The 14,209-nt window shown below is 35.7% G+C and overlaps 1 protein-coding gene across 1 annotated transcript in view; it reads left to right on the top strand.

Annotated features, from left to right (window-relative positions):
* Window positions 1-14,209, top strand: part of SORCS3 (sortilin related VPS10 domain containing receptor 3) — a 251,184-nt gene that overhangs the window by 65,965 nt on the left and 171,010 nt on the right. The window contains exon 3 of the mRNA XM_074231907.1: window positions 5,987-6,105. Coding sequence (XP_074088008.1) covers window positions 5,987-6,105 — 119 coding nt within the window. The remainder of the gene's footprint in view (window positions 1-5,986; window positions 6,106-14,209) is intronic.

The following is a 14,209-nucleotide window of genomic DNA, read 5'->3' as shown; positions in this document are numbered from 1 at the left end:
TAAACTGAAGCATAAGTCATTCTGCTTAACCCCTTCTTTTGATTCTGTGTGTCTCTTTCAAGTGTTTTTTATATATTGTTGGATTCTAGTTTCTAATCCATTCTGTTAGCTGCTTCCACTTTATGGGCTAATTCATCCCTTGCACGCTCACAGTGATGATTAATCATTATATATATTTCTCTCCTTTGTATTTCTGTTCATCCTTCTCTCTCTTTTTAGGCTTTCCCCTCCTCTAAAGTCTTTTATCTGACCTCCATTTTGTTACTCCTCCCCTTTTCTTATCTACTTCTCTGATAAGACATACATATATGCAAATATCATATATATTATATAATATATGTATATTATATATAACATATTTGTATGTATGTATGTATATATGTGAATTCATATAAGTTAATGTTTACACACACACACACACACATATATATATATATATATATATATATAATTCCCTTTTTGAATTAATTCAGATAAGAGTGAGGTTTATTTGTTGCCCCGCTTCCCCCTAAACTGTATAAGCTCTTCCTTAAATGACTTTTAGATGACATAATTTTCCTCATTCTTTGTTTCCTTTCCTTCTTATCCCAGGGAATTCCTCTTTTTCCCCCCTATCAGTTTTTTTTAAATCATCCTAACATAATTGATTCATTCTTGGACCCTCTTTTTTATATCATTCTTATTGTCCTTCTTTGAAGACTATATAGAAAAGTAAACAATTTGACCCTATTAAGTCCCTTATGATTTCTCTTTCATGTTTACATTTCTATGCTTCACTTGAATCTCATGTTTGAAGATCATATTTTATGTTCATCTCTGGTCTTTTCTCATCAGGAAAGTTTGAAAATCCCCTATTTCAATAAATGTCCATCTTTTCCCTTGAAAGAATATGCTCAGTTTTGCTGGAGAGTTGACTCTTGGCTATAATTCAAGCTCTTTGATCTTCAGGAATATCATATTCTGAGTCCTATGATTCTTTTTTTTTTTTTTAGGTTTTTTTACAAGGCAAATGGGGCTAAGTGGCTTGCCCAAGGCCACATGGCTAGGTAATTATTAAGTGTCTGAGACCGGATTTGAACCCAGGTACTCCTGACACCAGGGCCGGTGCTTTATCCACTGCGCCACCTAGCCTCCCCAGTCCTATGATTCCTTAATGCAGAATTCTAAATGCTAAATTCCTTAATGCTAAATCTTGTTTTATCCTGACTATGGCTCCAAAATAATTGAATTTCTTTTTCTGACTGCTTGTAATATTTTCTCCTTGACCTGGAAGAGTTCCCAAAATTTTCTTTTTGGCATCTCTTCTAGGAGGTAATTGGTAGATTCTCTCAATTTCTATTTTACCATATGATTCTAGAATATCAGGGAAATTTTCCTTGATATTTCTTGAAAGGTGATGTCTAGACCATTTTTTTAAAATTATGGCTTTCATGAAGTTCAATAATTTTTAAATTATCTCTTCTGAATCTATTATCAAGGTCAGTTGTTTTTCCAATGACATATTTCACATCACCTAGTTTTTCATTCCTTTGGTTCTGTTTTATTGTTTCTTAATATTTTATAAAACCATCATCTTCCCTTTGCTCCTTTCTATATTTTAGGGAATTATTTTCATCAGTGAACTTTCATACTTCCTTTTCCATTTGGCCAATTCTGCTTTTTATGGCATTCTTCTCCTCATTGACTTTTTGTTTCTTGTATTCCATTTGACCAAGTTGTCTTAAGATGTTATTTTCTTCACTATATTTTTGTGTTTTCAATAAGCCGTTCACTCATTTTTTCATGATTTTTCGTGCATTGTTCTCATTTCTCTTCCCAATTTTTTCTCTATCTTCCATACTTGATTTCAAAATCTTTTCTGAGCTCTTTCAATGGTCTGGGACCAAGTTTTTTTTCCTTTTCCTTGGAGGCTTTGGATGTAAGATCTTTGTCTTTCTTTTCTTCTAAGTGTCTTTTGATTTTCACTTTTACCCTCTCCCAAGCTTTGCAGATTTTTTCCTTTTTGGGCGGGGGGGGCCCTTCAAGTTTTTAATTCTTCTATGATGGTATGATCTAAGGGGCTTTCCTGGCCTCTGTTCTGAACTGTGTGTGAGCAGAAGCAATCTTTTCTGTTATGGAATTGTAAGGGGGAGTTCCCACTCACTTGAGACCATAAATTCTGTTGTGCTGCTGCTCCTTCTCATCCTTGGACTGCATCCCAGGTATGCTAATGGACAAAGCAATAGAGTTCTACAGAATTTTGTGATAGCAGAAAGTCTCTTCTAATCTCCTTCTGACTGCTTTACTGTCTGTGGGCTGAGGACTTCAGAAACAGCTGCTGCCATAACTGATTCAATAACTCTTGGTGTTCTATGGCCAGGTCTGTACTGCTGAGGTCTGTGTTGGAGTATGTTCCATTTTCAGCCTGGTGTGACAAACTTTTCCTGTTGACCTTTTAAGTTGTCCTTGGCAGTCTCTGGGCTAATAGGTCTGGAAAGCACCACTGATGCCATTGACATTTCATCCCAATACCTGTTCCCGGATTGCTGAAGGCAATTAGCACCATTTAAGTTGCCTTGGTGGGAAAATTGTTAAATTCCATCTTTTTGTTTGTTCTACTACTCTGCCTCTCTTCTAGGATTTTTGTTTTAGGTTTTGTCAGGGCAATGGGGTTAAGTAGCTTGCCCAAGGCCACACAACTAGGTAATTATTAAGTGTCTGAGGCCAGATTTGAACTCAGGTACTCCTGACTCCAGGGCTGGTGCTCTATCCACTGAGCCACCTAGCTGCCCACTTCTAGATTTCTTTTTGGCCTTACGTTCAATTTATATTTTTCTTTGAGGCTTTGCTTATGGCTATTTTCACTTAATTTTCTTCTTTTAAGTTTGTATTGTATTTTGATCTTCCCTGTCTGTCTCAAGCTTCAGCATTTCCTGTACTGTTGTTTTTAGAACTAGTTATGGGGTTTTGGGAGTTTTCGGTGGTTCTAAGCTCATATTATCTGAGGAGAGGAATGGTCATTGTTTTCTTGGTGTCTAATCTGCTTCTTACCCCAAAAGTGCCCATGATTCCTTGTGATTATAATCAGTAGTTGCTTCTCTGAGCTCTTTCTCCTTTGGACCTGCAAATAATACTGTTTCTTAGGGTTCCTGAGCCTTGGGGCACTAAGTGATATTTTCCCTTAGGACTTTCACTTGCTCTTTTATAATGTTTATTGAGTATTTTATTTTTCCCCAGTTACATGTAAAAACAATTTTTAAGATTCATTTTTAATACTTTGAGTTCCTCTATTTGCTCTTGTTTAAATGTACTTTTTTCTGCCTTTGAACTATGGCTCAGGAGTGGATATGGCAAATGAAGGTGCCAAAAAGCATCTGGTTTTGTGCCTAATGCCAGTACAGAGATGCTCAGTAATTTTTTTCTGTCCATCTAAAGATATCTCTACCATATCTGGCTACTGGCTTCCCAAAAAAGGCTTCCACTTCTTTTAGCACCATTTAATCTTACCACTGGTGATTTTTTTACATGGACTCTGTGCCAAGCTCCTTCTCCATGTCATAGATCTGTCTTTCCAAACTCCTCTGTGGTATTTGACTGGAAAAAATGTCTCATTCTTGCTTTTGATTGGCTATGCTACTCCAGAATTTAGTTTGAGTTACTATTTTAAAGTTGCTTGGAACGGAATGTTGGGAGAACTCAACTGAGCTCTTCTTCACTTTGCTATTTTGGCTCCATCCTTAGAAGTTAGATATAAATGTCTTTTCTTAAGTGAATTAGCTGCTCAGACTAATGATACAAAGTCAATGGGACCAACAGAATATCTTGAACCTTGATTGCAATGAATATTCTGATTCTAAATTTGGGGATATCCTTAGGTAGTATATTCTAAAGCTATTTCTGGTTATTTTTAATCTTAGTATGAAATACCATATATTTTTCCTCATAACACTTGTGAGTAGCACCTGCCTCTAAATATTTAATATTTTGCCCTGAGGAGAGGCAGTATGTGGTAACAACCTGCCAAATGTTCCTGCTGATCTTATTCTAACTTACTCTGAGGATTTTAATTGACACAAGTCTTGAAAAAGACGGTGTCCATGTCATGCCTCTCCTTCCCTTTGATGCCGTGCTTAAAGAGGTACTGTCAGAGTGGAGGGGGGAGGAGAAATACATTCCTATATATATATAGAACCAGAATATCATATTATCTAAGTGTGGTTCATACTATATCAGGAAATGGTCCAAATTTACTCTGGCATCTTTGCTTTTTAATTAGACTGGTTCCATTATTTATTAAGAATCATGACTAGGAATAATTCTGAATCAAATTCAATTTTCAGACTTTTCTTCAAGAAAATGTGAGGGTCTGGGTCCTTTAGGATCATGTTATTTTGGGGGGAATTGAAATTTTTTAATAATTCAAAATCTTTGTGAATGTGAATTTTAGTTTAAAATAGCATTATCTAGCTTATTCAATTACAATACCACATTGTAGGGTTTTCTAGGATTACAAAGTCAGTGTGAACCATCAGTGTAACATGGTAGGCAGAAATGATAGTGAATTAATGAATGAAAGAAAAGAGACTTTATTAAATGATTTTAATGTCAGACACTATATTAAGTTTTGGGGTTTAAAGTAGAAAAGTGCAAGTACTCCTACAATAATGAAGTTTAAATTATTACATGCAGAAAGAACACATAGAGAGTGGTGGTGGTGGTCAGGGAAGAGAGTTTGGTCTGTGGATCCCCAGGGATTGTGGGATCTACCAAGATCCATAATAAAATTAAGTGACATACTGTTTCCAAAGAAGGAATAATACTGTTGTTTTGACTACTGTGACTAAAGCAAAAGACAGAAAATGATATGATGGGGTTGGGGGAAGGATTTTAATTCATGGAGTCAAGATAGAAGGTATTGTGGCTAGATGTATGAAAATTTTAAATGTGCTCTGATAGCATTGGCTAGTTGAATTTGAGCTCATGGACTCCCAAATCATGAAACTCAGATAGGGGTTAAATCTGATCACATTAGAGGTTCCATTTCAGCTCTTAGAGTCTACAATATGATAGTATCATTGGAGCTGATTATTTTCTCCTACATTCTATATTGCAATTTGAGTAATATCACAGGTTAAGCACTGATGCTTGATTATAGTTACAGAGGTCAAATAATTAGGATTTTTTACAAATGTGGAAAATGAGAGAAACAGTTAAACTCAAAAAGATTTTTTTTTAAATTACAATAGTACAAGCTACAGGTAAGTTCTAATTTGAAATATAAATAACATCACATATAAGCAATGGGATATTTTAAAGAAATAAAAACCACTCAGCAAAAGTGTCTTTGTTGCTAAATTGTCACTAAATTCCAATGGTATCTGGATTCTGGGTTCTGGATTTAATTCACAGCTTCCCACAAGCCCATTTGATCCAATCTCTTCTGTCTACTAACCAGAGCCTATTCAATTGTCTTCTTAATGTCACACCCTTTATTCTGAAAACTTCCTCTTCCAAGTACCTCCATGTCAAGGAGAAACTGCTTCTGATTTCTCTGAACAGTCTATATTTGGCTTTTTTCTGAGTTTTTTGCCCCTTCAGCTCTCCCTGTCTCATTACTAGTAAAAAATGACTTCTCAAAATGGAACAACGGATTTCTAATTCATTCATTTAGTATCCCTACCCTCCCTGCCTTCCCTGGATGAGTAGCATTAACCTTGAATGGATTTGTTTGCTAACCTCTGTGGTTTTAGAATTTTATAGCCTTCTACATAACAAGTACAGGAGTCACATCTTGCAGATTCCATATTCTATCTCTAACCCCCACATTTTTCTCAACACTTCAAACTCAACAGAAGAGGATTGTGATATTGTTCTTTTGTCACCTCAGTCTTTACCTTGGGATAGGGTAGAAGTTGTGAGCAAACTGCTGAATAAGGCCATCTATTCCTTTTACTTTGTTTTGATGTATAGATATGTAACAATGCCCTTTTCCATCTTCCCATTTCAGATGCCCACTATCTCACCTGTCGTATCCAGGAATGTTCAGAAACAACCAAGAGTGGGCCCTTTGCCCGTTCCATTGACATCAGTTCATTGGTGGTCCAGGATGAATATGTTTTCATTCAGGTAAGTTTATAACATTTGAATAGGGATATGTGGAAGGGGAAACTCCTACCAGCTGTAATTTCCTTCTCTCCTGGTTATGGAGAGAAAGAGGTTGAATGGGGGAAATGAATATATATCAATATCATTCTCAAGAGGTCAGGATATCATTTATCACTGGAGAGAACATTAATTCACCTTGATAATGGTAGAGAGAAACAAAGAGGATTTAATCTTATTCTAAGGGACTATTCACATTCTTGGGGTTGGAGTACGATTTTATTTTATTATAAATAACTTTATAAATAGTAGATTATGGGCTGAACTTTTAGAACTTAAGAGAACTCTGGTAAGTTTCATGGTGATGGAGTTGAACCATTAAAGAATATGGTTGTTTTTCCTACTATGAGAAAGGCTTTATGATAGGTACTAAGTAGTACACAGAAAAATATGAAACACAGTTCCTGAATTTAAAGCATTTAGGGGCAGCTAGGTGGCACTGTGGATACAGCACTGGCCCTGGAGTCAGGAGGATCTGAGTTCAAATGTGACCTCAGAAACTTAATATTATTTCCAAGCTATGTAAACTTGGGCAAGTCGATTAACCCCATTGCCTTGCAAAAGCAAAACAAACAAACAAACAAACAAAGAGTTTAGTCCAGCTCTGCAAGCAAGAATAACAAATGAAAAGACTTAAAAATATGGAATGGAGTTCTGGCCAGTTCAGTTATTAACTGACTGCAACTTTGAGTATATACACATTTAGAAATGAACTAGAATGTACAGACATCCACTCTATCTTATTACTGCTCATAATATATTATCAATGCCCTTGTTTAAATTATCCATTCTAAAAATCCCCACAGAAACAAAAACAAATACAACTATGTTTTTCCCCATACAAACATGGAAGGATAGTGCTTTTGAGGGATTACTAAAGGAGAATCAGCCCTAGTAACTTCTTATATAATTAGAATGGTGTGAAATTTAGTGGCTATAGTATTATTTATTTTCCTTTTTTAGGGATTTCAGAGACTATCTAGTCCAATTATTTAATTTTAAAGTTGAAGAAACCAAAGTCCAAGGATATCAAATACATTTTTTGAGATCATACAGGGAGCAGCATGGTCTACCTATCAATCACTGTATCACATATTGGATTATTGAATAGATTCCTAATATATTAGCTTGTGATTTAGGCTTTAACTTTCTGCCCTGATTCTCTTTTCCAATTTTTATTCCTCATATTATTCCTCTAAATAAATTGTCTTCAACCAAACTGCTTTCACCTTTTAGAGGTGATTTCATAATTGCTAATTCCATGATTTCCCTTATGACATTTCTCTCGACTCTCCACAGAATTGCCATTTTGCTCTTTCCTGCCACTCAACTCAAATTCTAGTATTGCTTTAAAACCCATCTCAAATCACACTTTTTCTTTTAAACAGTCCTTGGATTTCTTCAAGCTCAATGGAACTCTCTTTTCCTTTGACTTCCAATAACATTGATTGTACTACTTCAGGGAGCCTAGATGGTAAAGTAGGAAGAACACTAGACTTAGAATTCAGAAATACTTTCTTTTGAATCTTACTACAGTCATTGGCTAGTTATATGACCCTGACCAAATTCTTGAATTCATCTGAGCCAAGCCTTTAATGGTTCTCTCTGCAAAATGGGGATGATTATACTGATACCACTCCCTTCACAAGGTTTAGTAAACACTAAAGTTCCTTAGAAATTGAGTTGTTCTTTAGAATGACTTTTCTCTTCTGCCATTGGGTCAGCCACAACCAGCTATGTTCTCCCTTCTTTGTTAAGAGCCAGTGATTAGTGAGAGAGACCCAGTTTCATTTAATCACATAACAGCTGTTTTTTTAACTTTAAACTATAGCAAGAAAAAACATACATTCCTTCAGTACTTTGGAGGTATGATCTTTCCTTTATCACTTTGGTCTTTAGGGAGGCCAGACTCAACTAAGTTTGGTTCTAACACACCATTGGTATCTTTAAGTTTATATTCAGATTTGGCATGATTTCCAGGTGAGCCTTCAGCTAATATTCCACTGATCTAGGTCTAGAAAGGTTTTCTATTCCTTATTGCTTCCAGCCTTGAGATTGGGATGGCTATAAAACTTAGCCAGGGATACCAGAATATCAAAGTATCCATACAAATTCAGGATGCCAGGTGACTTCCTGGACTTTACAAAATTCACCACATCATCCAAGAATCACTCTATGCAACTACAATAGAAAAGAACAAACTCAAGAAGCCAAGGACAGAGGCTTGTTTTTTGAGATGACTTGGTCTTAGAAGATCCAATCCTATATAATGGTCTCTTGCCACTGTCTATAGGTAGAGTTACTCTTTGGGGAAGTTACTCTTTGAGGAAGAGATCAACCAAAAGAGGTGATGGCAGAGAGACATAGTGAAAACAGGCTAAGGTCTTTTGACTACTCCCATAGACATTGAAGGAATCTTGCATTCTCCATGTGGTTAGCAGGCAGGCAGCAAGTAATCATTACATTTCTACTGTGTTTAAGTGCTGAAGATAACATATATAAGGAAGAAGAAAGATAGACCATGATAATGTATAATATATGATCCACAATTGCAAGATTCTTTCCTTATATATCATCACAACTCCCTAGGAAATCAGGATCCTAACCTTTTCCTATGGAGAGACATCATACAAATCACTCTGTTTATGTACTACATACTGTTTTCTTTTCATGTTTGTAATTCTTGCCAGCTGAGCTTTACATTATGGAATTCTATCTGATCCTTTTCTGTGCCTAGCAAAGGACCTTTCATAAAACACATACTTGTTGATTGATTTATATAATATTTATTTGAACTTGGGAAAGGACTACTTAGTTGGTGGAGTAAGATCATGCATAGACAAAACAGAACAAAAACACTTAAATCCATCCAGAAATAGTATGGTATATGTTGTATTAATGAGAAAATTCTATCAATCCCTGATTGCCAGGAAATTTTTCTAGGTCTGGTTGATAATAGTCAATCATCCACACATTCAATCTATTTATTAAGATCTATTTTTTAAATATGTATTTTAGATGCATCCTTCTATTTATTAAGAATCAACTGTGTACAAAAACCTGTATTCGAAATTTCACAATGAGAAAAAAGGCATGATCCCATCTTGCTGAAATATTAAGTTCTCTTCAAATGAAAAAGACCATTTTGCTCCCCAGCTACTTGGAGCAAATTAATCCTTGGAAGAAGGATTAATAAGAGATTTTCACTGAAGTATAAAAGACTGATTCCAATGGTTATCCTGGAAACAAGGGCATCCTGGGTATCTGAGTTTCTTTGCTTATGTGAGTTGGGGGTTGGGAAGGATAGCATTAAGAAGAGAGTTTAGAGATCTCCAAACCTCTGCTAGCTTCACCATTTTTCCTTGGATTCATTAAGTGTTAGACGACTCTGACTTTGAGTCTTCTTGGTTATTGAACTGCTGCAGGGCCATCTGCCCTATATCTTAAACACAGATAGATTCAAGCAGTTCAACTAGACTAGCAAATCAGTTGTGTGACCTTGTGTAGGCTCTTATAGATCAATTGTTGTGGTCAGGAAAGTATTTTGTAAATTTTTAAGTGAAGATATAAATGTAAATATGAGTTATTATTGATAATATTATTATTCTCATTTAAACCTATGGTAATGACACATAGACACAGCCAATATGGGCATAGCCTCCATAGAAGGAAGAATTATAATGGTGAGACTCTAGACTCTGGTGATCAATACAACAATCTAAATATGCCTCTAAATATTTTATTAAAGTTCCTGTGTGGTTTCATTAAAAAAAAATACCCTTTGGTTTTTACAAATACATACAGAGATATGTCATACAATTTCAGAATTGGAAGGAACCTCAGAATGTATCTAGTATAAGCCATACCTGAACAAGAAGAACAGACCTGCTAAGTGGTCCTTTTGACTTTACCTACTTCCAATGAAGGGATCCTATGATCTTCTGAGCCTCTCCATTCCATTTCTGTATAACTTTTAATTGTTATACAGTCTTTCTTCCTGCCAGAATTAAATAAACATTATCAGGGCCCTTGCTAGCAATATTTTTACATGAAGCAAGCTGTAGAAGAAGGGGAATGCAGAGTGCATGGGGAATGAGACTGTAGGATATGGGAAAGGAAATACACTAGGTTCTTCTGAGGTTTCTAGACTTCTTTTTTGGAAGAGGAAAAGATATCTGGACCTGGAATTTAATTACTATAGGGAGCTCCAAATGTGAACATTCCCTCCAGCCAATGTAGATAAAACCCCCTTGGTTTAAAATTTGTAGCATTAGACCATTGCCTGGAGCACTAGCAGGGGAAAGCAAAAGGGAAGAAGAAAGGGAAAAGAGAAGGGAAGTGGATAAACATTTATATAACATTATGTGCTTAACACTATTCAAGAAACTTTACTACAAATCTTATCTCATATAATACTCATAGCAACTCTGCTTTTATTAGTCCCATTTTATAATGGAGAAAATAGAGATTAAGTCACTTTCCCAGAATCACAAAACTAATTAATGTTTGAGACTGGAATCAATCTTTCTGATTCCAGGTACAGTAGTACCACCAGAAACCTCTAAATGAGAGATTAGACGACTTGCCCAAGGACATCTTGTCCTTGTATTCATTAGGGGGAGCAAGACTTGAATCTAGATGCTCCTTATGCCAAATTGCAACATATTATGCAACATACTGTTTTTTTTCGTGTTTTAAAAAGGTGTCATAATATATATACTTTTCATTAGAGTAATCAGATAATAAATTATTTCATTTCATTCATTCATTAAATGAATTTTAACAACATTCAATGGGAAAAATTCCACTGGGATAACAGAATTTGACAGGTGACCCTCTGCTCAAGAACTTTGCTTATAAATGTTAGTGATGAAATAAAGGGAGGAGAAAGAGAAAGAAAAGGAAGAGGATGTTGAAAAGAGGGATTGGAGTTTGGTGAATTGAGTCAAATTGAAAAGGATTATAATTGCCAGAAAGAAAAGAGTTTCTATTTTTTTTTCTTTAAGGCAATGGGAAGCTACTGAGGCATCTTGAGCAGGTGGCTGACCCACTGTTACTTTTTATCTTTCGAGACACAGAGCTATGACTTCATTGTTTTGTGGAGGTCCAAAGGAGGCAACTCCTTCTTCTAGGGCAGATCAGTCATTGTCTTACATAGTTGTCTGGGTTCTGAGAGGTTAATGGTCATGAATGCCAGAAATATAACTTGAACCCTTTTTCTGACTGTCAGTTTGCTCCAGTTTATCTTCAATCCAGTAGGACATACTGCTTATTGGTAGGTTTGTGGAAGATAGTCTGGAGGGGGTAGGGGAGGAAGACTAGATGCTGAAATTCTTTGGGATGTCATCCAAGAGTTTATAAAATTTTACACATATTTGGACTTCTGGAAGATCTTTCCAGTAAACATAGGGCAGCAACTCCATTTAATTTTATAATGTTTTTCCATGTAAATAGAGTTCTGTGTTTAACATCCTAAAATCAGTTTTCTCTTTCACAGTGAGTAAGATATCATTGTAGTCCTCTGCAATTCTGGGAACTACCTGGTTTGAACTGATATTTTTACAGATTTATGAATTTGTTAATGGCTAGTAATCACATAACTATTACCTTTGCAAAGGCGATACATCAGAATAAGGGTCACCATCTATAGGGAGATTTGGCCAGGGCCAGGTCATTGTAGGTCTGCCCTTGACCCTCACATTTCATCTACAATCTGGCCTCTGGGCTCATCAGCAGAGACAGAGGAGGGCCGAATATTGGTTCCTTGCATTCCTTTTGTTCTCTCGTTCAATCTGGCTATATAATCCCATGCCTGGTTCTTTATTTTCTAGAAGAGAAAAGTCATGATATAGGAAAAGCATTAAGCATGGACAAAAGGACACCAGTGGATGGGTCACTGGTGGGGAGAAAGCCATGCTAGTTATTAGCATTAAAATAAGTAGTACAGGTTCAGGAGATGGGTGGAAAATGTTGAAGATTCTGGTGGATAAAGCCAGTGAAAGTGGGAGAGATGGGGTGGCTAGGTGGCCCTGTGGCTAGAGCACTGGCCCTGGAGTCAGGAGTACCTGAGTTCAAATCCAGCCTCAGACAGTTAATAATTACCTCGCTATGTGGCCTTGGGCAAGCCACTTAACCCCATTTTCCTTGAAAAAAAAACTAAAAAAAAGAGCAAGTGGGAGAGAGCAGCACTCCTAAGAAAGTGTTCTCTTCACCCTCAAAATTGCTGTTGTGGGAAAAGTTCCCCCACTCTTGCCTCCTATGATTATTATGAACCATATTCAACTTATTAATGTCCTTCCTAAAATGTGTTCCCCATGGACAAAAATAATTTTTCATATGTGTTTTGGCCAGGGTGGAAAGTTGAGTAGTATAGCACATGGGTGCTGGACCTGGAGTCAGGAAAAGTTGAGTTCAAATGCTGCCTCAGATATTTGTGTTAGCTGTGTTACCTTAGATGTGTCACATAGGTTTGTATACTCAATTTCCTCATCAACTTATTTTAAACGATAAAATGAGACATTTGTAAAGTGCTTTGTAAACTTTAAAGTTATGTCCAAATGCTATCACACAACTACGGGCACTGTTGCTACCACCCTCTACTATCATAGTCATTATCATCATCTTCACAATCCTCATGATCACCAGCATCATTCATTACCATCATGCTCCTCTCTTTCCTCCTCCTTTTCCATTCTGGAATTTATGCTTTTTTTTAGTGATGGCCACATTAACTTGTTTATTTTATTGTTGCTATTTCGCATTTTTGTCTCACACTGATCTTGTAATCTACGCTAAAATTCTCAGATCTTTTCAAACAATTGTTATTTAATTATGCTTTTTTCCTTAAACTTGTGAAGATATATTTTAAACCCAATTTCAAGACTTTATATTTATCCCTATTGAATATTTTTTATTCGGTTCAATATTCTAATTGGTCAATGTCTTTTGATATTCAGACAGTGACTTATTAGCTTAACTGTCCTTTCTAATTCTGTGACACAGAGTTGGCTATCACATATTGAAGTTCACTTAGGTCTCTGTGCAAAACTGACCCAGGAGTAGTTCCCAAGTACATGCAGATATGAGTAACCTTTAGGTTGAGGTTGTCTCCAAAAAACAAGTCTAAAATTAATCTCATTACTTTATTGTCACATTTTATCTACTCATACTTTTAGATATTTGTATACATTTAGCATTTAAAAATTATACTTTATTTAATTTTGTTTTACATTATGAATATAGTTACCCTTTATATAAATATATTTAATGTTATTTTATCAAGATTTAAAAATATATGTATATTTATTGTCCAAACCTGTAATTTAATTGGGATATCTTCCTCTGTTGAATAATGATAGTTAGCTTCTAATTAAGAGTTTCTAGCGAGTTGCCCCAGCATTGAGAAGTTAAAAGACATGGGTGTTCTGTCATATCTTCTAACCAAGAGTTGACCCTTTGCCTTCCCTATCAATATCAGTTCAATGACTGTCCAGCACAAATATGTATTCATTCAGGTGAGAGTATGATATTTGGTCATGTAGGGAGTAGTATGTGTCAGAGGAAGGACTTTTTACTCCATGGTTCCATAACATCACAGTCCCCATTCCAACTTTTTTCCTGTCATTCCACTTTGATAACAATACAGTTTGAGAGAGTAGCAAGAGGCCAAGTACATATTACTACTACTGCTTAATAAGTGACTAATTCAACTATGTTCAATTGAATTCCATATGTGATTTTGGTTATTCAGAAAGTTAATTGTCTTTCAAGCTTCTTGAGGGTCTTCTGAATATTTTTTCTTTTACTTTTAGCACAAAAATGATTGGAAAGTAAATTTGAGATCCTATGTTGGATATTCAAAGATGAGGGATGTGAAGAAGCCCCAATGGCATGACTGCTAGCTTCCTTTAAATTGTTATCTACAGGAAATAAAACGCCCAGAGGCACAAATTAATAGAGTCTAATTATTCAAAGTAAAATTGTTTGGCAATATTTTAACTGAGGTTAATTTAGACTTGATGGGAGAAATTTTGAATGTTAAATAAATACCAATTTTATCATTAGCAGC

This window comes from Macrotis lagotis, chromosome 4 (genome assembly GCF_037893015.1).
Source record: "Macrotis lagotis isolate mMagLag1 chromosome 4, bilby.v1.9.chrom.fasta, whole genome shotgun sequence".
Classification (NCBI taxonomy): domain Eukaryota; kingdom Metazoa; phylum Chordata; class Mammalia; order Peramelemorphia; family Peramelidae; genus Macrotis; species Macrotis lagotis.
The sequence above is the reverse complement of the archived record's forward strand: the minus strand, read 5'-3'. Positions and strand labels throughout refer to the sequence as shown.